At 38.4% G+C, this 24,047-nt stretch overlaps 1 protein-coding gene across 2 annotated transcripts in view; it reads left to right on the forward strand.

Annotated features, from left to right (window-relative positions):
* Positions 1-24,047, forward strand: part of LOC133526260 (protein apterous-like) — a 131,116-nt gene that overhangs the window by 75,810 nt on the left and 31,259 nt on the right. For both annotated transcript variants that reach the window (XM_061862815.1, XM_061862805.1), the window contains exons 3-4: positions 312-485; positions 1,196-1,431. In XM_061862815.1, coding sequence (XP_061718799.1) covers positions 312-485; positions 1,196-1,431 — 410 coding nt within the window. The remainder of the gene's footprint in view (positions 1-311; positions 486-1,195; positions 1,432-24,047) is intronic.

Consider the following 24,047-nt stretch of genomic DNA (forward strand, 5'->3'; position numbering starts at 1 on the left):
TTATAGTATTTGTTGTTTGTATTTTGTATCATTTTTTTGTTTAATGCGACAATTAGAGACTGTATACATCTCTAAAATAAAGTATCTAATATTTAATTGATTCCATAATTGTAATTGTATTTTGTAATTTATTGTAAAGATTTGACATGTAAATGTGGCCCTGTGGCCTATTTGCTGAATAAATGTTTGTTTGTTTAAATAAAATTGATACACAAACGCAAACGTTTGTTGAAGTTATCAATATGCTGCAATAAAATAAATAGTCAACGTTTTATGAACCAAAGTCATGTAAAAATCACCTTTATCCCCAGATTATACGGGTCAAAACGCTGCGCGCGCTGCAACACGCCCATCTCAGCCTCGGAATTGGTCATGAGGGCTCGGGACCTGGTGTTCCATGTGCCCTGCTTCTCCTGCGCGCTCTGCAGCACACTCCTCACCAAGGGAGACACCTTCGGCATCAGGGACTCGGCGGTCTACTGCAGGTGAGCTCGGAGCTGGTGGTCCAAGTGCCCTGTTTCTGTCTGCAACACTCCTGAAGTCACCTTCGGCATCCTCTGCGGTCTACTGCAGGTGAGCTCGGAGCTGGTGGTCCAAGTGCCCTGCTTCTGTCTGCAGCACACTCTTGAAGTCACCTTCGGCATCCTCGGCGGTCTACTGCAGATAAGCTCGGAGCGGGTGGTCCAAATGCCCTGCTTCTGTATGCAGCACACTTCTGAAGATACCTTCGGCATCAGGGTCATCAAGAACTAGGCGGTCTACAGCAGGTGAGCTCGGAGCTGGTGGTCCACGTGCTCTGCTTCTGTCTGCAGCACACTTCTGAAGATACCTTCGGCATCAGGGTCATCAGGGACTCGGCGGTCTACTGCAGGTGAGCTCTGAGCTGTTTTTCCACGTGCCCTCCTTCGGCACCGGTCATCTTAAATTCTAGGAAATGTAGTCATCTCTGCACGGTGCTCGCGTTGTATTGTATTAAAGGCATATTTTTATACTTATCTCTTTCTAACATCTCCTTTCCGGATTAAAATTTGGAAAATGTGTCTTACCTTAGATATAAAGATTAGACTCTCCAACACGTACGCTACCTATCAATTTGCATGAGGACTCTAAAACCAAACTCTCCTACACCTGTGCCCAGTATAAATTTAAGCTGATGATCACCTTTTCCGTTCTTTCTAAGACCTTCCTGACTCAGGTTACACTACGAGACGATGCCGGAGTACGGTCCCCACCTGGCGGTGCCCGGGCCCCCGCAGCTCTGCCCGGGGCCCTACGTGCCCCCCGCCCATTACCCCCCGTACCCCTCCCCCGAGTTCCGAGGGGGGGATGATAAGGGGTTCTTCAACGGCGCCGCCGCGCCGCCACCGAGACAGAAAGGACGGCCGCGGAAGAAAAAGCCGAAGGATCAGGAGATTATGACTGCGAATCTTGGTGAGTGGGGGACATTCGTTGGTGCTGGCTGTACACACTCCTCCAGAGCCTCTCGCCAAGAAGAGAAGGAAGAGACGAGACGAGTAAGAGCGAGACGAGAAGGGAACACTCATTCTCGGCATGTCTCTGGGTCTCTCGACGAATGTGTACAGCCGGCATGACGGAATAATCGCAGTTTCAGCGATTGGTGACAAGGTTCGGAATCCTCAAAGGTGTACACGTGCGCTCGATCAGTAAAGACGCAGACGCAGTCAGTGCTCCAGTCGAAGATCCTCGAAAACATGTCGAAACATGTTGAGCGTTATTCGAGTTAATAATACGTCTGATGGTTGCCTTCGTAGTGTATTCGTAAAGCAAGCCATCCACACCCGCAAGCGTCCATAGGCTACGTTAGCCTACCGTAATATACAAATAGGAAGTCTCTGCAACTTAGGGAAGAAATCATTTTCAATACAATACGAATAATCTTGATTGCCCCTCAATAAAAAAACTAAACAGAAAAAAAACAGCATGTGAAGTAGAGCTACCAATACCAACAGGCGGCCTTATCGCCAAAAAGCAAAAGCTAATAAACAAAGCAAAAATACGATAACTTCCTAAACATCAGTAGCAGTTGGCACGTCTATATTGTCATTAAGATTAAATAATACTTTTCAAAGACCTCGATCAGTAAGTACCCTTTTTGTGAGGTTAAAAAACTTGAATTTAATCGATCTACAAACCGTCGCCTTAAAAGAGGAGTGAGAGAGGGACAGGTATATAAGGCAGCGTAATTTGGCAGGTGGGCAAGAATGTTAACGGAATGGTGGCCGCTCTCAGACGGAAGGAGTGCCTGGCGTCCGTTGGCTCGTTGGGGGACATTTGGAAGATTGCGGGTCACTTCTGGATGAGATTAGCTCTGGATGAGACAAGTGGCGTACTGGAAGAGAGGCCTATGCTCAGCAGTGGGTGATAAAAGGCTGATATGATGATGATGAATTTATATTCTATTTCAAATCTATTTGTAAATGCATACCAACTATCGGGCACCGTCACCAGGGTCTACACCGACCGCATGTCTTTAATCGCAACTATTTTTGAAATACTAAAAATAAAATCGCGGGTTCAAATCCTGGCTCGACCAATGAGTTTTTCGGAACTTATGTACGAAATGTCATTTGATATTTACCACTAGCTTTCCGGTGCCTGCACCTGCACATGTACCTATGCACCGCAGATGTCTGCGAAGGGTGTATGTGAAGTCCTCAATCCGCATTGGGCTAGCGTGGGGACTATAGCCCGAGCGCTCTCGCGCATCAGAGGAGGCCTGTGCCCAGCAGTGGGACGTATATAGGCTGAATTATTTATTATTGAAAAAGAACTGAGTAATGGTAACATTATGTCCTTTATAAATGATTGCAACGAGAACTGGAAGATATAGGTTTTTAATCAGCACGGTGGGATGTACAGTCACGTCTGAAAATATCGATACGAATTAAGTGCCAAAACTATGTATACCCGACTTTATTGCCCATGGTAGTGTTTACATATTTTTGGCACATTATCGTACCGATATTTTCAGACGTAACTGTACAATTAATAAAAAATAGGTACGAGTAGGTACCGTCGAGTTCATAAATATGTATACATTTCTTCACCTTCATCCATTGCAATAAGGTAAAAAAATGTATAGTTACACTTTTATGAACTCAACTGTACATACCAAAGTTATCTACAACATTGTTAGGTACTTATGTTTGAAAATATTGAATACAAAATTTTTAATTATTGTCATTTTTTACCCACGACGGAACGGAGACGGTATATGCGTTTTTACCCACGACGGAACGGAGGCGGTATATGCGTTTTTACCCACGACGGAACGGAGACGGTATATGCGTTTTTACCCACGACGGAACGGAGATGGTATATGCGTTTGGGGTGAGAGGATGTTTGTGCAAACCAATGTTGCCATGTTTCTCAAAAACTACTAGTCCGATTTTGATGCGGTTTTCAGTTTTGGGTTCGGGTTTAATCGGTGCATGTTTTTAGATAGGTGATACGGTGACAACTCACCAGGGGGCGCTGCTGTAAACATTTATTAATTTAAAATATGTACCCACCTAATGTTCGCGCGAGCCTTGACTAATAATGTCATGTCATGCCAGTATATTTATATTATTATATTTTCAATAACATATTTATACGGAATGTCAGTTAAAATTGTGAACTGTATACATCAGTACAAACTTACAACGTTGTTAGCGTCCAATAAGTCCATTACGCGGGTTACTGGTGCTTATCTCTTCTGATAAATCTGTCATGTGTGCGTCTAAGGGAGACAGATGGTTTATCTGCGTCGATAAAGGGCCCGTTACAGTGCAGGTGCTTCGAGATATAACATCGTAGGTGAATAAGTACTTTGATGTAACTACAAGAACTAAATGTTATTTATATCATTTTAACATCATCTACAAACATAATAAATTAAGATACAAGTGCGAAAAATTGAAAATTCGAAACGAATGGCGATAAAAACACTAACGAATGTAAGGTACTAGTGCGATAATTAGCACATTACGTAACTATGTCGAAAATTTAAAGGGCCATATGTACTGTAAAACGTACGATACATGTGCGAATAGGTAATTCGCAACTCGTCGTGTTTTAATTTATTGTCTCTCGTTGATCATTTCCTACTTTTCGCACTTGTATCGTGATGTAGGTACTATTATAATCTGAAAATAACGATTTTTTTATTATTTATTTCCATACATAGAATTATAATTATAGGTGTAGTCCAATGCGGTACTGTAACAACAAATATCAATGAAAAATAGCTTAAGCAACTCTTTGCCTCTTGTTTATGGTAAAATGTAGCCAGCTTTTAAAAACTGATGGTGTGAATACTTGTTTTACAGGATTTGTCTACCTATATCTCGTTACTGGTGCCAGTTCTATGATAGGAAACCCATCAGCTGGCTAAACCTATTTTTCTTTGTATTACTACTAAATGTACAGACTCTTCTGACACTTAGAGACATACATCTCTAAAGAATGTTAGTATTTGTTGTTTTTTTTTGTGTAATTAGACATTTAGAGACAGTATACATCTCTAATAAAATATTTATTATTTCATCGATTCCATATTTGTAATTGTTTTTTGTAATTTTTATTGTTTGTAAAATGGACATGTAAAAGTGCCCCTGTGGCCTATTTGCTGAATAAATGTTTGATATTTGATATTTGACCTCACCAGCAGGTAGGCAGATACCCTTAAATCTCAGCTCGAACGAATGCACGCACTAAAACCGCCGACAAAACGCTTACAGTTTTATTAACACGTTACAGTCAAAACGCGCTGACGGCCTCGATAACACCTCGGTCATCTTTTATTTAGAGGTCCGTGGCAGGCTGAGACCCTACTGGGAATTTCAAAAATCGCAACAGGCGGATAACGAAATGTTTTTATAGACCTCTGTAGTAATTGTCTTAAAAAAATGTATTTCTGATTATTTCTGGTTACATGTTTATACTGATTGGTTTTGTCGATGTGATTTTCTGTTTGATGTAAATATTTATTAAAATAATATCGAAGGTATAATCTTCCATTTCATTCATTACAGTCATCCATTCCATAACATCTTTTTTAGGTCTCCTAGAATTGTCTCGATGAGTATTAATTGCTTGTGAAAGAAAAATACAGTAAGAGAAAAAATGAAATTTTTGCCAAAAAATTATTACTCTTAACGCTGCAGCTCGAAACAGCGATTTGGTATTCATCTTGAACCAGCACCTGAGGTTTTTGAGCCACGAGGTACGTCTTCTGTCACGTTTTCGTTTGCCTTGGATTTTCCCATTGGTTTATTCGATGATTATGCCATTGGTTGATTCAATAATTTTTTTTAATAATTTACGGAACCCTTCGCTAGTGGCCCGACACCCCTACCCCCCATACCTCTCTCGGAAACCTGTCCGATATCGGTTGACAGCCGCTGCTTTTTCAAGTCGGAATTGGTACGTCGCGTGTATAACTTAAATGATAACAGAAAAAAGGTTTCCATTCAATTTGACTTTTGGATAATGTTTTTTTGAATTGTTATTTTTAATTCCTGTTCCATAGATCAAAATACAATGCACCTTCCGTGTATTATTTTGGTGCAATAATACAATTACTGTAGAGGCCGGGAAACGAAGAGTTGCAGGCCTAGTGGATATAAAGTAGAAATCCCGTGTCTCGTCGAGATTTGTATAGTGCTGAAATAAAAAATGTAGTCAATTTGTTTTATTCGAAGGTTTACACAGCTACACACTAAAAGTATTTGATAGTTGAATGTAAAGCAACCTTATTTGTTTTTAAACGTCAACTTGTAACACAACGTCTTGGCATTCATCTATGGACAGAACTATGCAAGGAACAAAATCTCCATATACCAAAAAGTGTCCGACAAAAAACCATAAATAGGTGGCGCTACAATACCTAGAATCCATGAGAAAAAAAACTAATCATTGACAGCGCACTTCACTCCGTCAATAACGCCTAGGTTCTAAGCTACCCTAGCGCTACTCTGGAGATTTTTGGATCTATTATTTATAGCTGACAGCTGGACACTTTTGCAACAATTCTGCCTAAGGAGTTTCTGTTACTTGCCTCTATCTTAGTTGAATGCCAAGACGTTGTGTCACAATTTGACGTTTAAAAATAAATAAGGTTGCTTTACATATACAGGCTGCATGAAATTCCTTTACATATCATCTTCACACATCGCACCGGATGTGTAGTATTTCCGGACCTAATTTGAAGTAAGTCATCTCAACATTTAATTGCAAGTTTGAGAAATATCTTACATGCTCTTAAATCTAACAATTAGGACTGATGCTTATATATTATATTATAGGACATTATTACACAAATTGACTAAGTCCCACAGTAAGCTCAATAAGGCTTGTGTTGAGGGTACTTAGGCAACGATATATATAATATATAAATATTTATAAATACTTAAATACATAGAAAACACCCATGACTCAGGAACAAATATCTATGCTCATCACACAAATAAATGCCCTTACCAGGATTTGAACCCTGGACCATCAGCTTCGTAGGCAGGGTCACTACCCACTAGGCCAAACCGGTCGTCAAATTACATCTAATTATTTCATGCTTATCTAATTACAGGTAACCACAAATTTAAGTGTGTTGTGCCTGTGAACAATAGTATTAAATAATTTGACAATTAATATACACCGTGGGGCAATTCAACCCGACACATTTTAAACGTGTATTCTTGACCGCATAGAGACTAAAATGTCATACAAAGTTTCAAGAAATCGATCTTGTTTTAGAGATAATGTAAATGATGTGAAAATTTGTTTCTGATATAACTTAGTGAAAAACGCCTTTTTAGATGTGAGTGATGTGACGCTGCCACTATGACTTGGTTTTGACATACTGAAAAAAGGTTATTTCACCAAGGTTTATAAAAAATAACGTGTCGTGTGCAGAAAACGGAAAAAAATGTTTTTTTTTTTGTGAATATGGTCAAAACAGATATATAATTTTTTGCTTCTTATTACCTCAAGAAGGCGTGGTTAAAATCTGTCGGGTTTAATTGGCCCACGGATTGGCCACGGTTATGGAATAATTAACATATAAATATAAGGTTTTCGAACACTATTTTCCAATAACAGCCAATTATCTGCCCCAACTTTTAAACGCCTTGTTTGTAAAAAAAATGATAACAAATTAAAACTTAAATCGTACTGAAATAAAACGTATACTCAAATATCTAAATAGCTTCAGTTTTGCTTCATAAACATTAACGCTTATTTATATTATAAACAATATATCGCAGTAAATATTTATGTATTCACACAAATTTTGTTTAAACTTAACCTAAGTATATTACATGGAGTTTGTTCTGTACTCTGTAGGTACAGAAAGTACTTATTATAAGGCACAAAGTACTTATAATAATAATTGAGAGCGCACTATCCGCCAACAAACTGTCATCAGTTTAGCCAAGCTTTTGTATATAGCCATAAATATTAAAAAATATATATATATATCAACGTATGTTAAGGCCACCTTGTATAGTTATAACAGAAAGTTAGGGGAGAGTCGGCACCGTTCGTACGGAACCCTGCGCCTAATGCTTCTCGGTGCTCATATTTCGCGTTTTTGCGCTTCCTGCCGTTGTCGACGCCATCATTGTTGGATCGCGTGCAACTATGAATTAACCTCTGAAACTAAAGCTGACTTATCGCTGCGTGTTGGCCAACTTGACTTGTACAAGATAATGTGCTCATGATTCCACAGCGCCATTATTGATGGATTCCAACAGTGTTCTATCAGTAATAATGACAATACTGTTGATACTGTTGACAGGTATTTCAGTCTTTCCTCATTTTTAGGGTTCCGTAGCCAAATGGCAAAAAACGGAACCCTTATAGATTCGTAATGTCCGTCTGTCTGTCCGATTCTGTCACAGCCACTTTTTCCCGAAACTATAAGAGCTATACTGTTCAAACTTAGTAAGTGGATGTATTCTATGAACCGCATTAAGATGTTCACACAAAAATAGAAAAAAAAACAATAAATTTTGGGGGTTCCCCATACTTAGAACTGAAACCCAAACAATCTTTTACAGTACATATGGGGCTACTTTATAGCACTAGTGCGAGAAGTAGCATATTATGTTACTGTGTCGAACATTTAAAGGGCCATATGTACTGTAAAACGTTGTACGATACATGTGCGAATAGGTAATTCGCAACTCGTGTCGATTTAAAACACTACCTTCGGTCGTGTTTTAATTTATCGCCACTCGTTTCGAATTTACTATTTTTCGCACTTGTATCGTAATGTACTATTTTCATCAAACCCATACGTGTGGGGTATCTATGGATAGGTCTTTAAAAATGATATAGAGGTTTCTAATATAATTTTTTTCTAAACTGAATAGTTTGCGCGAGAGACACTTCCAAAGTGGAAAAATTGGTGTCCCACCCCCCCCCCCCCCGTAACTTCTAAAATAACAGAATGAAAAATCTAAAAAAAAAAAGATATACATTGCCATGCAAACTTCCACCGAAAATTGGTTTGAACGAGATCTAGTAAGTAGTTTTTTTAATACGTCATAAATGGTACGGAACCCTTCATGGGCGAGTCCGACTCGCACTTGGCCGCTTTTTATATTATTATTATTATGATTGTGACGGATCACCGTCATTGTGTGATGTTCTCTCTTATGACATTTATGGATGCATTTTATGTGGGTGACAGAATGTGTGAAAATTTAAGAACACAGAGTGGGATGGAATTAGGGCTAATATTGGTACTGGTAGGTAATTTACTTACTTATAGCTCATTTATAACCATACGTCGGGGTTTTCGGTGCGGTAATGTTTTCTTGTATTTATAACTTTGTCTATTGTAAAATAATCACCAAACTATGAATTAAAAATAGAAGGTAAGCTTCAAATGCGCTTAGAAATATTAAAATAGTATTGGTTTTTATAGTTTTAACCTGTTTTTTGGCCAGTGTAAAACATTCCCGCACCGAAAACCCCGACGTATGTTTATAACGCGCGGGAACTTGCATGCTATTTACATTGCGGACAATTGAGGTTATACCAATCCGACGATCAAATACCGCAATGTTGTGAAACTCGCATGTGAGTTCTCGCTCTGTGTCTATAAAATATGTCCACATACAATTACGGAAGAGCGGTGCTTCTTACTTAAAAAGATATCTTCATTACTTAAAAGCCATCAGCACAGATGTAAAAAAGTTTACTTACAAGTTACGACAGAAATATTGTTCAATCTTCTTCCTCGCGTTGTCCCGGCATATTGCCACGGCTCATGGGAGCCTGGGGTCCGCTTGACAACTAATCCCAAGATTTGGCGTAGGCACTAGTTTTTACGAAAGCGACTGCCATCTGACCTTCCATCCCAGAGGGTAAACTAGGCCTGGTTGGGATTAGTCCGGTTTCCTCACGATGTTTTCCTTCACCGAAAAGCGACTGGTAAATATCAAATGATATTTCGTACATAAGTTCCGGAAAACTCATTGGTACGAGCCGGGGTTTGAACCCGCGACCTCAGCATTGCAAGTCGCACTCTCTTATCGCTAGGCCACCAGCGCTTGTGGCAGAAATATTGTTCAATAAATATAAATAAAACATACCTAATTAAAATTTACTTAAAGTACTTAAACAATATATTCTCCTTTCTACTTCACTACCTACTAATTAACATTAAAAAACGATTATCTTGGAATTGTGGATTTAAGCTTAAAGGAATCACGGTCATATTTTCGTCATAAAAGCACCGACCAATGATCACAAGTAGGTAGCTGCTACCCTCTGCAACCCTAAGGCTCTACACAACTATCTATAGAGTCAAGAGCCTCATTAAAGGGCGCACCCTCGAAACGGTCGAAATTCGACTCTCCCCCGTACCTACATTACCCCACAGTATAACCCGTAAAGACGATCCGAAACGAAAGTAGGCGTAGTAACATCACGAAACTGAACCTACGTACGCCTTTTTAGAACGAAACTGAATAGGGGTGCCACAATGCTGAACAGGATGTATACTTTTTTTAATTGGGACGTTTAGAGTACAGTCGTGATTTATTTTTGATGAAGTTTTGTATTTCTCTGCACTTTGTGACGCCCTTTAAGCGTTTCGGTAAGTCTAATTATTCTGTATTAATTCCATGGGTACCATAGTACCCAACATTAAAGAAAATGATACCTATGTACTTAATACAAAACTTATTGATATCTTTCTTGTAAGCAATACAATGTGCAGTGATCTGCCCGCGTAGCCAACGTGCCTATCGTTCACGCTCCGTGGCGAACTAAATGCAACTGTCACATTCGCACTAATAAAGTAGAGTGATAGAGAGAGATGACTACGATTCGCTACGGAGCGTTAACGATTGTAACGTTGGCTACGCGGCCTGATTCTAGAACTAAGTACCTACAAACTAAATTAAATTACTTTGTTAAAAAATAGCGTCGTAAGATGGAGAGGAAATAAGTATATACATGTGTAACAAATAATACTTGACCCAAATCTCTGAAATAGCTATTATACGACCTGACCTTTATTAAGGATTTTAAATAAGAGCCTACAATGTTCACCTTACCTTATTTTGAAATTAAAATAAAAACATACTCACCAGTGATCTGTACCCCTAGTGTAATTTTAGTCGATAGCGAAACTTGACGTACGCGTTTGCGTTAAGTCTCATTTTGTATAGGATTTTGAGTTTCCAAAACGTCCCGCTTGGCGCGCTCTTTCGAAATCCAATACAAAATGAGACTAAACGCAAACGCGTACGTCACGTTTGGAAATCGAATTTATTTACACTTATTATTAATTATTTTAGTCGATACATTAATTTTAGTCGATAGCGAAACTTGACGTACGCGTTTGCGTTAACTCTCATTTTGTATGGGTTTTTGAACAGCGCGCCAAGCGGGACGTTTTGGAAAGTCAAAAATCTCATACAAAATGACACTTAACGCAAACGCGTACGTCACGTTTCGCTGTCGAAAATATTTACACTAGAGGTACGGAACTATGGGAGTAAAACTTTAACAAAACTTGTTATGCGGACATAAAATAGTGCATACAGCCCTATAAATATTCATGTCCATAGGGATAGGAACAGTATAGTACTTACAGCCATAAAAATATTTACATTCATAGATATTCGAATATGTTTAAGGCTATAAGCACTCTTTTTACGTCCGCTTGATAAGTTTTGTTAAAGTTTCACTCCCATAGTTCCGATCACTGATACTCACAAAAGGTGTTAATGTTATTTACCGATACTATATGCGCTTGCGTACTGCATTTGGTCATGAGACATACATACTTAGTACCACCAATAACTATATTACCTTTCACCGTTCGCAGCATACCAGAATATTTAGTGTACTCCACAAACAGTTAACGTAACTGTTACAATCACCCTTATTACGAAAAATTTAAAGTCTAACTTCGCTCAAACCACCCAACTTAAGATGCAACGTCTATAATTGATATGGTCCGCAAAAAGCCGAAGGCGTCCGAGCAGCGGCGAAAATGACCGATCGCAAAAACCCGAATGACCAAAAACAGTTCACCCTGTATAGAGTACTTACTACGTATCGCTGTACAAGTGAAAGTCGACTCTATGTTAAAGGGTTAAGGTTGATTATTGAATGGAGGGAGGCGATTTTTTTTAAATGAGTTTAATCGCTTAATAAAGTGCAGGTGCTCATTAGAATGACCAATAAAGGCCGGTTTACATTAAAAGAAATTAATGTCATTATTTCATACGTGTTACAATGTACTTATTGACGATCAATTATTGGAATTAGTACTTAATTACTAATTGCAAGTATTTTACTACATTAAGTTAATGTAACGGTATTTGGACGATAATTTGTGTGGTTAAATATTGTCGGTGTTTAAAGTTTATACGCATTTAATATCTGTATTCACTTTGGTATTTAGGAACCGTCGCTTCGCTTTCATATCATTTACAGCCGTCGCTATAAAATTCTTAAACTCTGACCACTGTAAGTTTGCACAAACTTGGCAATAAGAATGCATACTGTATTCCTATAAGCTCTAGCACTTGGCATGAATACTTAGCGTGGTCCACCTCTGGTCACCGTTGTTATCTAGAGGGCCTATTCGAAAAGCCAAACAAGCAGGTCCTGACTCATTTAATATAATAAATAATGAAAAAGATATGGAGTGGGTATGCACTTTTGCAGCTCCTTACACATTAGTGTAAGCATACAGATAAATAGGTAGGTACTTTTAAATGCTTCATTTCATCATAAGAATTACAAATTCGATAATTTTTTCAACACATCTCCACACATACATCTGCGCATAGTAACTTTGCCGGCTCGCAACAAAATCCTCCTCTCAAAAACCCACTCTATTACCCATGCCAAAAGACTCACATTACATTGACAACTTTCTCAATTAAACGTCCTAGTTTTCAAGCGTCGCGTAGCTCGGAAGGCGTGGGGCCGGGCGTACGCCCACGGCATTCACTTATTTCAAAAACGTCCTAACTGCTACTATAATCCTTACTAGATACGACCTTTCAATTTTGCTGGTTTGGACTTTAGCTTGACAATGTATTATCTGCTTCGGCAGTTCTTTTGTGATACGACGTTTTGATTTTAAGGAACGCACAGACTGTATAGATCGCATAGAATCGTTCACCCACACATACATACAATACAACATATACAAAACATTATAGGTTCTATTTTACGTGTGAGTTGAATCCTTAACTATTTTTACAAGCTTTTATTTAACTGGCCCTGTTAGTATGTATGGGACAAATCTTGCAAGTTAAATTTGACCCACTTCCCGGTTTCCGATGAAGCTGAAAATTTGCATACATATGTAAGTCGGGTGACAATGCAATATTATGGTACCATCAAGCTGATCTGATGATGGAGACAGGAGGTGGCCATAGGAACTCGGATAAAACAAAGTAACCTTATCATGTTTGGGGTTTATAGAATTGTCTTGATCAGTATTAATTACACTTTGAAAGAATAGCCTATACTTAAGTTGATGGCGACACCGTTTGATATTTAACATATATGGGTCAAATAGCCAATGTCATTCTAAGAGTTTCAGTCCTTTGTCAAAAGATGGCAGTAAAAGATGACTACAAAATTTACTTTAACAAAACGTCTCTATACTCAATTCTTTTTACTTTCAAGGATGACTCACATTTGTTATTATGATTAATTAATTTTAATTATTATCGATATCGATAACACTTGATATTTAATTAATCACTAGAACTGGAACGTTTTTGTCCCACAAGATCGGGTTATGTTAGTACACGTATAATCAAAAAACCGGACAAGTGCGAGTCGGACTCGCACACCGAGGGTTCCGTACTTTTTAGTATTTTTTGTTATAGCGGCAACAGAAATACATCATCTGTGAAAATTTCAACTGTCTAGCTATCACGGTTCATGAGATACAGCCTGGTGACAGACGGACAGCGGAGTCTTAGTAATAGGGTCCCGTTTTGGTACGGAATCTGACTAGTATCATGACTTAATTTTTTTCTCTATGCTACAAAAAGCCACGGAAAAAATCTCAACGTCACTTCCCGTAGTGACGTCACGAGAATAAAAACGTTATTAATAGATTGAGACACAAAATCACAGATAAACTGCATACTCATAAATCCTTGGTCCATTCACGTTTAAAAAAAGAACGCGTCCGGTCTAGAGCGCGCCAATATACCTGCCAGGTAGGATTGGTCATTAAAAAGTTAGTTAAAAGGGCATTCACATTCGATCAGCTGTGCTGAACTAAACGCATAACTAAATAACTCGTCAATTTGTTGTAATACACACCGTGAAACAGGTATTCGAAAAAAGCGGAGATCTTTCTCTTTTAATCTCACTAAGACGTAATTAGAGTAACAGAGAAAAATGCTCGCAATTGACGAACTTCGATTTTCGCGGTAATAGCCCAGAATTCATAAGGACTAACTGATTTGGCCACAACTTACCTTTTTTTTATGGTAGTGGAGGCAAACGAGCAGACGGATCACCTGATGGTAAGCGATTACCGCCGCCCATGGACACCTGCAACACCAGATGGGTTGCAAGTGCGTTGCCGGCCTTTAAGATGGGAGTACGCTCTTTTCTTGAAGGTTTGATCAGTCTCGCGGTATTTCGCGTCATTTTTTAAGTTTTTCAATCTTACGTTGAATTTCTCCGTCATTATTTCTTTTTGGCATGATTTTCGCCTCAAGAAGCAAGAAAAACTCTCGTATTCTGATTGCAGAGTTGCATCACTCGCGTTGAGCGCAAAAGGAAAAGTGGGTGTTGCCAGGTAATGACGTTTTTACTTTTTTTTATGGTATCTATAAAATTTAAAATCGTAAAGAAAAAAAATATTCATTTGTCATGCTCTGAAAGTCAGTCGTTTTTTTATTTTTTATTATTACTACGTAGTCTTACGCTTGCAACTCCAGTTAAGTTACATGCGCGTTGCCGACCCCAAACCCACCCCCCTCGTTGACCTCTCGTGCCTCTAAAAAGGGTGCAGAAAATGATACGTCTCTGTTCTAGAGGACTGTACGTCACATACGTCCTACTTCATAGTAATAAATGTTTTGTTTCATAAAGATAAGTTAATTTGGTTTCAGAAACTATTAAAAAAATTCGTCGGTGATAAAACTACGTTGTATTTTAAAGTCAAAAGCTCCCATGCTGTTTAATAGTCGTGACAAGCGATTACCGAATGTCTGTAGATGGTTGAGATTGTCGACTTGCGTTCAGCTCCTATTCGACGTTTGGAAACCTTAACTGGATTTATTGATCTGATACGACGACGGATCATTTTACAATGTTACTATCCTCTTAAGGCCCAGCCATAGAAATGAAAAATCCAAAATTTGCCACTGGAATTTGTACCTATAGCGCACGGAATACAGTAGATTTTATTTTGTTTGAAAATTGCACGAAACAAAACAAATGCAACTGTCCTAATTGAATATGATTTAAATTTCATCGAACAGAATAAGTCCTATAGGTAGGACCTTGGGCCTTACGAGGCTATAATTATATTATAGAGTACTTATATTTGAACTACGTCATTTTGGCCAGTGGTACCTGTTTAGACTTGTAATATTAAATTTATAATTTAAAACTACAAGTAGTAATTGTGTTCGAACGAAGTTTCAGTTCTGGCAGGTTTCGGCATATAAATCATATTAGCAATAGAAATGGAAATTCCTATAGTTACTATAGTTACCAGTACAATTTGATACTGGGTTAACGGTTAACCGGGTAACGGTTAACCTGTTAAAGGTTAACAGGTTAACCCCGGGTAAGCGGGATGGCGCAAATGGCGCTAAATCGATTAAGACAAAATTTGATACGGAGATAAGTTGAGATCTAAGGAAGGACATAATGATAATTTTTGACAATCATCATTAATATCATCATCACCCCACGCAGACGAACTAGTGGGACAGTCAAGGTCAATGTCAGTCAATTGCTACATCTCACTTGTCTCAGGAAATACTATCTCGTCAAATCAAGTAAGTATTTCCGAAGTTGGAACAGGCCTAGTTGCGACAAAAATGATAAATGTCAACGCGGGTGTCGCGCCGCATAGCTGCCCGCAGGGGGCGCTACCGGCCGCCAGCTAGGGATGTACCGTTTCGTCACTAATAGTCTAAATCGACGATTTAACCGGTAACGGTGGCAAAGTATTTACACAAGTCTATGTTCGTGAGATTCGTTCTATATTAACATAAAGCTGGCCATTATTTATACACTAGGGTATGCCTGCGCAGTTTTGCCTGTACAGTTCAACTGCACAGGTAAAGCTGTACAAGCAACTGCAGTCGAATGCCAAACACGCTCCGTTTTAGGGGGCGTCCATAAATTACGTGAGGTGTTTTTTTCAATTTTCTGACCCTCCCTCCCCCCTTGGTGAGATGTCGTGAGATTTTATTCAACCCCCTCCCCCGTCCCCCAATCTCACGTGAGATTTTTCAGAATGTGGGTTTATTACGTAAACGCGTTGGATTGTTTATTGTAAAAAGAAAAAACAATTTGGTTCGTGCTTTTATTTACGACTAGTTTAAGCATGTACATACAATTTGGATTAAATGGACCAAAATAGTATATTTTTTTTTTGTTTCAATCAGAGAATAAATTGCGTGATATTTGCCGAGACCCCCCCTCTCCCCAACGTGAGATTAGATGAGATTTGACTCGACCCCCTCCCCCCTTTAATCATCTCACGTAATTTATGGACGCCCCCCTTACCTGTGTAGTTGGTAAAACCGCACAGGCATACCCTAGTGTGTATGGCTAGCTTTAAGAGACTAGGAGCAGGAGATCCCGGGTTCGAACTGGGTATTCATTTGTGTACTTATCACGAATATTTGTAGGAATGTGTTTATCTGTATAAGTATGTATATCCTAGCCTAGTGCCAATAGTCGACGACCAGTTTGGCCTAGTGGGTAGTGACCCCGCCTACGAAGCCGATGGTCCCGGGTTCAAATCCTGGTAAGGGCATTTATTCGTGTGATGAGCATGGATATTTGTTCCTGAGTCATGGGTGTTTTCTATGTATTTAAGTATTTATAAATATTTATATATTATATATATCGTTGTCTAAGTACCCTCAACTCAAGCCTTATTGAGCTTACTGTGGGACTTAGTCAATTTGTGTAATAATGTCCTATAATATTTATTATTTATTATTATATTATGAATAGTACAAGTTTTGCTTAGTTTAGGGCTAGCTCGATCTGTGTAAGATTACACTTAAATATTTATTAGGTATATTTCTTATCTTTGCACCTAATTTTGAGAAAACCAGTACAAGTATTATAACGAATACTTCGTCTTTTAAATTAATTTGTTGATAAAAAAGTAACGCACTTACTATTTGTATAGTAGAAATAAAACAAAAGTTACCTACCGGGCATTTTTTAAATTCTATACAACTTATTTCTCCCAAAGGAAGTCAAATAAGTCGTCAGTTTTTTTACGGCGTTTTTTCTAAGTAACGGTGACAGCCCTCAGGACGAGTGACCCAACATATTTCATTCATTCCCATTGCTACTTAAAACGGTAGAGTTATTCCTCGATACTATCATAAGACACAAAAACACACACAAAAAAATGTCCTCCGAATAGAGGTTGTGATAAATCGATAGCCACCGCACTACCATCAATCTATAAGGAGCGTGCATGAACTGTAGGAGGCAGCACATGAGCCGTCAGATTTTTGGCGCGAGGCGTAAATGTGACGTTTATTGTTCCGATGTAGCCCACAAGATGGCAGAACCTACTATGCACAAGAAAACACGTGACGTGTAAATGTACATGTTTATTGTTCCGATTCAGGCCACAAGATGGCAGACCCTCCAACGCGCACGGTCCCTATACCTTGTTGATGAATCGGAGTCAATGAAATGTTTTTTGAATCGTCACATCACTATGGCACCCAACCGCGCAGAACTTTTCCGACTACGCATTTACCAATCATAATTACACGTCATAAACGGTTAACATTTTCAAATAAACCTCCGTTCTTTTATTATTTTATTACTAACCGCTGTAAAAAAGAACGATTTCTCATAACTTGTAAATTCAGTTTTAAAACCTCGTGTGATTCGGAAATGGACAGAGGTAATAAATAAAGAGTATACAGCGGTCCTTCTGCCACCGACACAGATGTCTCGGGCGCGATAGCGGCGCTCACCAAACGGAATAACATGGATATCACATTAGCCCTGACGGCTCCCAGCCCACTTATCTAACCACCGGGTAAAGTACTTCGATTAAACCGCTCGCTCCTTACATTAAGCCTTCAAAACTTATATAAACATCGGAAGAATGCTACAGAGAAATCTGCACTCGAAAAACTAAATAAACGGGCACATAAGCCGATGTCGTGACACTTATCTTATATCGACTAAAAGAACAAAGCGGGAACTTTTTGTCTCTGCCCGAAAAGTGAAATTTCTCCTTTTTTCAATACCAACTACCGTCGACGCCTATCTGCGATCGACTACTCAAACTGTTCGATAAAAAAAAAGAATTAAAAAAAATACGGGGCACATATTTTGGCGGGGGATAAATCACTGGACGGTAAACGAGGTTATACGAAATTTATGGAGGCGCGGCTACGAAACCGAACGCTAAAAACAAAAGAAAAAACTCGCGCTCCCAATTCGAACGCGTATGTACATAATACCCACCACACTGCGACGCTTTCATTTTGGGCTTTAAACTTTACTCATAAAGATGAAATTTCGTTGTTTTTTAGTTTGATTTCAGTCTTTTTGCAACAAAATGTCGGTAAAAGGTGATACTACTCGAGGTTAGAAGCAGATGTGACAACTTCATTACGTATAAATTACTACTGTTGCTGGGTTTTATAGTTAGGTTAGATTTACGGCCTTGGCTGACGAATGTATAAAATATAATTCCTTTAATTGTACCGTTTGCGGCGCCAGGTAATCTTCTAGAAACTTTTTATATTGTCAGCTGGTTTGGTTAATTTAGTTTTTAATTGTTATTTTATTGTTTTGAGGTAGCTTTTACTGCTTGCATACTCGCTGTCATAAATCTTAGTAAAACTTCGACGGTATACATTATGGCCGGCTTTTATATTGCATAATAGTGCTACTTCAATAAAAATACAAACAGATTTCGAGTTTATAATCACTTTTTATACTTAAACTAAAAATAAATCAACTATAATTTTCCCAAGAAGCTATTTTCGACTGTGGCTTTCTGTGTCCATTTAGAAAATTATAATTTGACTATGGATTTAGAAAAAATGACACTTACGTCATTTGTTCCTCGTTAAATGTAACTGTAACTTGTAAAATGTTACTTACCTCATAATATAGTTACTTACGGTTAAAAAGTTACGCAATGATTAAAACTCTGATTTAAACTTTCACGATATTTACACATTATTAAATTAAATTATAGAAACTTTAAATTTACCTCCGACGTTTCGAGGACGGCGTTGTCCCCGTGGTCTCGGAGACGACTGGCTAAAGTTGACAGATTAATTCCCGTTTCTATGCAATGATTAAAATCCATCACAAAAATAAACACTGTTCGTAAAACCCAGAAGTGTATTAAAACAACCAATTCTAGAACTAGCATATGTAACCTAATAAACTAAAGGTTTTATTTCAATACATAATTAATTCTGAAATGTCAAGTACAATATGAAAATAGCACTCTAAGAGTATTATCTTAATTCATCATCGGTGAACCTTATATATATGCGTATAAGGTCTAGCATTGGTCGGTGAACAACAGACGATGGTGTACAGAGCGACCGTATCTTGGCACGAACGCCCAGAGCAATGCCCACTCTACCTTGACCCCTTCTCAAAAACACGGACCATGGAAACATAGATCAACGTATATTAGTTATGGATTCACTCCAAATTCATTATAATCTGATTCACCAACTCTGTAAAATCCGAGGTCAGAATAAATTAAGATATCCAGACGAAGGAGACCTTTGGACCTTCGGTTGTAATATTAAAGGGACGGTCAGCTTATAATTGCCATCACAATATTTGAGCTAGAAATTTATAAACGTGCAGTGTGAAAGGCCAGTATTTCTTGACCTGTTGTTACGAACTTTTTATAGAAAGTCCAGTTCATTTTATATTGGAAATTAAAAAGCGTAAACATTATTTTCTTTCTACCAATATTATTAAACCTCTTCGTCTAGAACTATTATATAAAGCTTAAGGTCTTTTTAGACTGGGAGTAGGAACCATTATCAGCTGAGCTGTGGATGTATCTACAAAGTGTACGTTTGAAGGATCATTTTGTGTTGGTTAATGTTATCGTTGAGTTAAAGTCTACTAAATCAAGGCAAACAAACATGAGACGAAACGTCAACGCGGATCGCGATCAGAAAAGCCTTTATTTAGTAACAACGAGGAAAATGTCGTAAGGGAGATTAGAGTAGGTTGCATATACGACATTTGGATTTTTACTGAACGGGGTAAAAGTAAATGCAGAATAAATTATGGCTATTCAAGTATTCACTGCCACTCAGTTCCAGGGCTAGGCGTAAGTTAAGCAAAAATATTCTGTACCCCTAGTGTAAATTTAGTCGATAGCGAAACGTGACGTACGCGTTTGCGTTAAGTCTCATTTTGTATGGGTTTTTGAACAGCGCGCCAAGCGGGACGTTTTGGAAAGTCAAAAATCTCATACAAAATGACACTTAACGCAAACGCGTACGTCACGTTTCGCTGTCGAAAATATTTACACTAGGGGTACTGCTTTTAAAAGCCTTTATTTAGTAACAACGAGGAAAATGTCCTAAGAGACATTAGAGTAGGTTGCATATACGACATTTGGATTTTTACTGAACGGGGTAAAAGTAAATGCAGAATAAATTATGGCTATTCAAGTATTCACTGCCACTCAGTTCCAAGTCTAGGCGTAAGTTAAGCTAAAATATTCTGATCAAATATGAAAAGATTCTTAGTACAGTCGCAATCAGATATTAGAACCGGCCCAGCTGATCAAAAATGTCTGAACCAAGGACAGGCCTTACGGGCAATAAGAATGGGGCCAATACAGCGGTGTCACGCATTGGTTGATAGTTCGCAATGAAAAAAATGCGCAACTACGTTAGACTGCACGATTGGCTCGAGTGAGTGACACCATTAAACTAGCACCATTCTTAGTACCCGTAAAGGTCCGCTCTTAAATATATGTCAATGATCTGAACAAGCACTTAAACGTCTTAATAATTAAGGCTTTGTTCAGTTATTTGTAAACTCTTAGGCTCTACTCTACTTTATCATTTTTAATAAATAAATAAATAATAAATAAATATTATAGGACATTATTACACAAATTGACTAAGTCCCACGGTAAGCTCAATAAGGCTTGTGTTGAGGGTACTTAGACAATGATATATAATTATATATAATATATAAATATTTATAAATACTTAAATACATAGAAAATATCCATGACTCAGGAACAAATATCCATGCTCATCACACGAATAAATGCCCTTACCAGGATTTGAACCCGGGACCATCAGCTTCGTAGGCAGGGTCACTACCCACTAGGCCAAACCAGTCGTCGATATTTAATAAATTATTTGTTATAAGATGATTACTATAACTAGCTTATATCTAAAATAGGCCCTTGAGGCATTGTACCAAGGATGCTGGCGGCATTTCCTCGTTGTATCGCAATACTGATACGTTGTGCGAGGAAGCCGCCAGAAAAAAATGCTCTTGAAGCAATTGTTTGAACTATTAAAAAAAACTATACTTTGTCTAACACGTTTAAAGAGTTGCGTAGAAATAAAAATCAAGATTTAAATCATTTCATATCTTATTCACAATTTTTTTCCAAAACTCCAAATACAAAAAGATTCAATCTGTAAGTTCCAATACGCCGGCCGCAATTAGCTCGCAATAACGCGTCCACCGGACCGTTTTACGCCGATAATAACGCCGTATCGCAATGGCGTATGCAGCGTCACTAATTTATCCGTTACGCCCTTTTCCGTCGCCGTCGTATGTGAAATGCATTTTTAGCGTACGCATTGTTTACAGTGCATTTATAACTTTGGCGAAATGGGTTTGATCATTGCGCGGACGCGAGGCGAGGTTTAGTAGAAGTTTAACATTTTAACTTACTTTGATATTTATTTGACATGGCTCGCAGTGTATCATGTTCATGGCAATTTCGAAGATATATGTACCAATCCTTCTTCCTCGCGTTGTCCCGTCATTTTTGGCACGGCTCATGGGAGCCTGGGGTCCGCTTGGCAACTTATCGCGAGAATAGGCGTAGGCGACTGCCATCTGCCGGACTAATTCCAACAAGGCCTAGTTTTACCCTCTGGGTTGGAAGCTCAGATAGCAGTCGCTTTCGTAAAAACTAGTGCCTACGCCAAATCTTGGGATTAGTTGTCAAGCGGGGTCCAGGCTCCCGTGAGCCGTGGCAGTATGCCGGGACAACGCGAGGAAGAAGAAATTTGGAAAAAAGGAAAACCTATTATGCAAAATGGAAAATATTTAAAAGTCGAAAAACGTCTTCTCTTTTTGTATGGACGAACTCGTGGAATATTTCCCTTTTAACACTCCTCGAACGCTCGGTATGCAATCGCAATAAAAGCTCTGGTATACAGCCTCGTGGTTAACATGATACGACGTATGCCACCGTTGAATTATTATGCAGATACGGCTTTCTGACTTCGCGCGGTCGTATAACACTTTACGATGGAATTCTTATACGACCTTATGATAAACTGCGCGTATAATCGTAGATGATTTTAGGTTGTAAATACTTTAATTATATACCTTTAGATTAGACAATTGGCGTAATTGACTTTCAGTGGTATTTCGGGTGACTGTTCCAAATTTGTTTATCTTGATAATGGGATAATATAGACAAATCCTGTAAAACAAGTATACATATAAAACTTAAAATCTAAATCTAAAAATAAATAAAACTAATCTTAAAATAAATAATTAAAAACTATCCCCCTGCGGCATGGTGCCGTAGATGCTGGCAGCATTTCCTCGTTGTATCGCAATACTTATTCTCTGTGCGAGGAAGCTGCCAGCTCTACGATCACCGGTAGCGTCTTCTATTTTTTTGGCTAATTCCTTAAATAGTGTAGATGCATTCGGACCCCACGGGCCAAGGGTCTCGACGCCAAAAGGTACGAAATCGTATTCGGGGCCGAGACCCCTATATTTGATCTTTTTTAATTTTTCGGCCGCCTCTGCCGCCGCGCCGGGATTTGAAGTTGTGAGTATTTACCTTCAGTTTTTAAACGCTGACAACATTTAACCATAAACAAGAACCAAAGAGCGGCTTCAGTTTAATTTTTCATTGATATTTGTTAGTTTGAAAATTAATGACGCCATACATCCCATGACTGGAGCAAAAAACCATACTTTTAATAGGTTACTAAGATTGAAGCCAATTTCAGTATCTTTCATTAAATACATAGAAAATATAGAGGACTAATTGGACATTTAACTTTTAAAGCATGTTATGCTTTTTAAGCAAGCATGGTAGAAGTTTTACAGATGTCGGTGAAATATGAAAATACTCGAATATTCTCTTAAATGTCCCATGATTGGTGCCGTTAACATAAGTGGATTTTAGACTGTATGCTATCATGTACAGTCAGCGTCAAATACTTTGTAGCAGTCAAAGTGGCCAAATAGTTCGGTACACCATACTAAATATATGGTGTACCGAACTATTTGGCCACTTTGACTGCTACAAAATATTTGACGCTGACTGTACCTAAATATATTTAAGTACTAAATTATATGATCATGTGGAAAAATCGGTGTAAAAACCGGCCATGTGCGAGCCGGACTCGCGCACGAAGGGTTCCGTACCATTAAAAAATCACGTTTGTTGTATGGGAACCCCCATAAATATTTATTATATTCTATTTTTTTGTATTTGTAGTTATAGCGGCAACAGAAATATATTATCTGTGAAAATTTCAACTGTTTGAGTATCGCGGTTCATGAGATACAGCCTGGTGACAGACGGACGGACGGACGGACAGCGGAGTCTTAGTAGTAGGTTCCATTGTACAGTCAGCGTCAAATACTTTGCAGCAGTCAAAGTGGCCAAATAGTTCGGTACACCATACTAAATATATGGTGTACCGAACTATTCTATTCTATGTATTTAAGTATTTGTATATATTATATATATCGTTGTCTAAGTACCCTCAACACAAGCCTTATTGAGCTTACTGTGGGACTTAGTCAATTTGTGTAATAATGTCCTATAATATTTATTTATTTATAAAAAAAAAAGTAAATGGTTTTATTAAAATGAGCAGATAATAACGGCCCGATTCGAAGAATGAAATACGATAACGATAAGTTCTGGTTTAGATAAGTTCTCATTTAGATACCTTTTGTATGTCGTATAATTGACAGAAGCAGCTCGATTCGGGCAAGCAATGTCATTTTGACGTTAGAAATATCGTAGATAGATCTTATTGCGATCACAGCGGAATCGAAATAAACGTCAATTTTGACATGTCGTTTAG

Source organism: Cydia pomonella, chromosome 1, assembly GCF_033807575.1.
Source record: "Cydia pomonella isolate Wapato2018A chromosome 1, ilCydPomo1, whole genome shotgun sequence".
Taxonomy (NCBI): Eukaryota; Metazoa; Arthropoda; class Insecta; order Lepidoptera; family Tortricidae; genus Cydia; species Cydia pomonella.